The 2898-nt window shown below is 40.8% G+C and overlaps 1 protein-coding gene across 1 annotated transcript in view; it reads left to right on the top strand.

The window, feature by feature from the left end:
• Positions 1 to 1591, top strand: part of LOC107088009 (ubiquitin-conjugating enzyme E2 L3) — a 9310-nt gene extending 7719 nt beyond the window's left edge. The window contains exon 4 of the mRNA XM_015379903.1: positions 813 to 1591. Coding sequence (XP_015235389.1) covers positions 813 to 967 — 155 coding nt within the window. The 3' untranslated portion in view covers positions 968 to 1591. The remainder of the gene's footprint in view (positions 1 to 812) is intronic.
• The last annotated feature ends 1307 nt before the right edge of the window (positions 1592 to 2898 follow it).

Below are 2898 nucleotides of genomic sequence, written 5' to 3'. Positions count from 1 at the left end.
TTTTTTTTTTTTTTTTTTTTTTTTTTTTTTTTTTTTTTTTTTTTTTTTTTTTTTTTTTTTTTCTTCATTCATCCATACCGCTTCCCGCGCCCCCCCTGCAATGGCATTGCGCCCCCCCTAGGGGGCGCGCCCCACACTTTGGGAACCACTGCTTTAGAGGCATATTTTAAAGCTAGTCCTGCTCCTCCTCTAGTTTTTCCAGAGTGGCATTGTGTGGGAGTGGGGCTTGAACTCAGAACTTGAACTCCTTTTTTATATCATACACATCAATACATTTATGCTAATCCAGTGACTTTTATGATTGAGATGATTACATCATCCTGCAGAGCCCACAGCAGCTACTGATGTGTTCATTTTGCTACCTTTTTAACGATGTTTATGTCCAGCATGATTTTACTCGCATAGCAAAGTTATTCGGTTAATTCATTGAGCAGTAGCATCGGATCGGCCGATGTCCTCATGTAGGATCACTAGTGATGATGCAAAGCAGCAGTTTAGATAATAACTTAATTGAGTTTAGTCAGACTGTTTTTGGTCGGTGCTTTCTGAAGGACAGTGGCGGCCTAGTGGTTAGGGCATAGAGAGGTTGTGAGTTTGAAACCCACTCTGTGTCTCTGAGGAAGACCCTGATTGGTCCCTGGGCGCCGTGTGATGGCAGCCCACTGCTCCCCAAGGGGATGGGTTATATTCAGAGATCCATTTGTCCAATATGAGATCAATAAAGTTCAATAATAATAAATGCTGTGAAAGCTGCCATCTTTCATTAAAAGTCCTGTTTTAAAGCTGATTTTGGATCTTTTTTTGTTTTGCAGTGATTCAGTCCCTCATCGCGCTGGTCAACGATCCTCAGCCAGAACATCCTCTGAGGGCAGACTTAGCAGAGGAATACTCAAAGGACCGTAAAAAATTCTTGAAGAATGCTGAAGAATTCACAAAGAAACACGGAGAAAAGCGGCCCCTGGACTAATCAGCGACGAGCACATCGCCCCGTTTCTTTCTCTCTTCTGCTGTTCTCCTGTTCTCCGCTCATCGGGTTTCTGCTGTCGATACCTCTAACCACCCGGCTTGTTCACTCTCCACACTGTTCTGCTGCAGCATTCCACTCTGCAGGCCCGGAGCCGCCCACGTGAGGGAGGGGGTGACGGCCCGGAGCGTCCCGGCCCCTCCCGGGCGGTCCGGATGAGGCGGGCTCCCTTCTCTCCTCCGTTTCTCTCGAAGATGTTCTGGTCTTCTCTAACTCTTTAATTTTAGTCCAAATGTAAAAATAATAGTTAGTGAAACACGATGCTCACAATAAGTCAGATGGAAACATTCTGAGAAATGTATTCCTTTCCTTCCTTTCTATAAACCTTGTTTATAGATCTATAGATTATAGATCTTATGTATAAATTTTTTGACGAACTGAACTTTTTCATTTTGTCCCCAGAAAGCAGTGATTTTTTTAAAAATAAAATAAATGTGACCAGAGGAAAGCTGGAGCTGAACAGCGAGCGTCTATTTACTGCATTTCTCTGAGCTGTAAACTTCCACATGCATCATCTAAATACTCTATATCTACACCTTTTTCCAATACAGATGATTTTAAGACAAAGCTGCTGCTCTTGGTTATTCCTTCATCCACTGTTTGTCCTGAAGGATTTCTAAATTAATTATTTAGATGCTTTATAGGGGTCTGTGCGTAATTCTAAATTAAGTTTCCATTAGAAATCAGAACTGAAGCTAAAATCTGTCACTTTTATATTCGGGTCAAACAAAAGCAGCTCTAATGCTGCTAACTGCCATTTATTTCTAAACAATTAAACTAATTTAAAGCCTTTTTTGGTATAAATATACAAACAAGAGGGCAGCCACACATAACTAGAGATGGCAGCTTAATGATCCACTGATGGAGTCAGACCACCTGATGTCGCCATTCTGCTGGTTTAATATTTAACAGAATGACTTTAAAGATAATTTTTTTGTTAAACAGCTTCTTTTACTAACTTCTAGATGGGAAAATATTTGACCGTAACCTGGGAACAGCACCAGGCTGTGGCCGGGTCCCTGATCTGGTTCAGAAAACTCAAAATCCACTGTAGTTTTAAGAGGAAAGAAGCTCCAGGAAGACCTGAAATCGAAGCTGTTCTTTGAAAACTCTACGTTCAGCTGCAGAGGCTTCCAGGAAAATGCTGGTTTTAAGTTCTCTGCAGCAGATCAAGTGATATTATCACAGACACCGTTTAAGGAGGAGGAAGAAGTCTGCAGACAGGAGCATCATAGCGGGAGCCGTTCTTCCATCCATGGATAGAGGAACCTGGAGAAATGATGGCAGATTTCCAAACATTTGGACACAGAAACAGAGTTCATAGAAGCACCCAGAACCTTCCAACATCTGAAGCACTGCATAAACGAATGGTTTAAACAGCAGAGCGATGATATGAATCGTTCTGAGCGTAGCATTATTCAAATCCCACAAGGCCTGAAATATCTGTTTAGTTCTGGTTTTGTTGGTGCATTAATGCAGTGAACTGGAACGTCAAATATTAAAACAGGAAAATGACAACATATCCAGCTAGAGGTGTTTAATCAGCTTAATGGTCAAATGTAGATTTTTAGTACCAGGAAGTGTTGGATGTGGTTTTCTTTTCTGGATGCAGCTCTGAAGACGTCTCCATCAGAATAGGCTGATTGAAGCACAATTAGGCATTTTATCTTTTTCAAAATAAAAATCTCTTCTGAATGTCTGCTTAGATAATAACAGTGGACTTTAAATATTTTTGCAATAAAGAAATTAAATAATCAGTTTGAAATGTAGGTAGTGCAAAGATTACCTGCTAAACATTAGTTTTAGGGAATCGCTGCCTGTTATGTTGCACCAAGACACTCAGTGTGCACAAATTATACAACGAATAAGATTCT

This window comes from Cyprinodon variegatus, unplaced genomic scaffold (genome assembly GCF_000732505.1).
Source record: "Cyprinodon variegatus isolate N-32 unplaced genomic scaffold, C_variegatus-1.0 Scaffold203, whole genome shotgun sequence".
NCBI classification, from domain to species: domain Eukaryota; kingdom Metazoa; phylum Chordata; class Actinopteri; order Cyprinodontiformes; family Cyprinodontidae; genus Cyprinodon; species Cyprinodon variegatus.
Note: the sequence above shows the minus strand (reverse complement) of the source record. Positions and strands in the feature narration are given on the sequence as shown.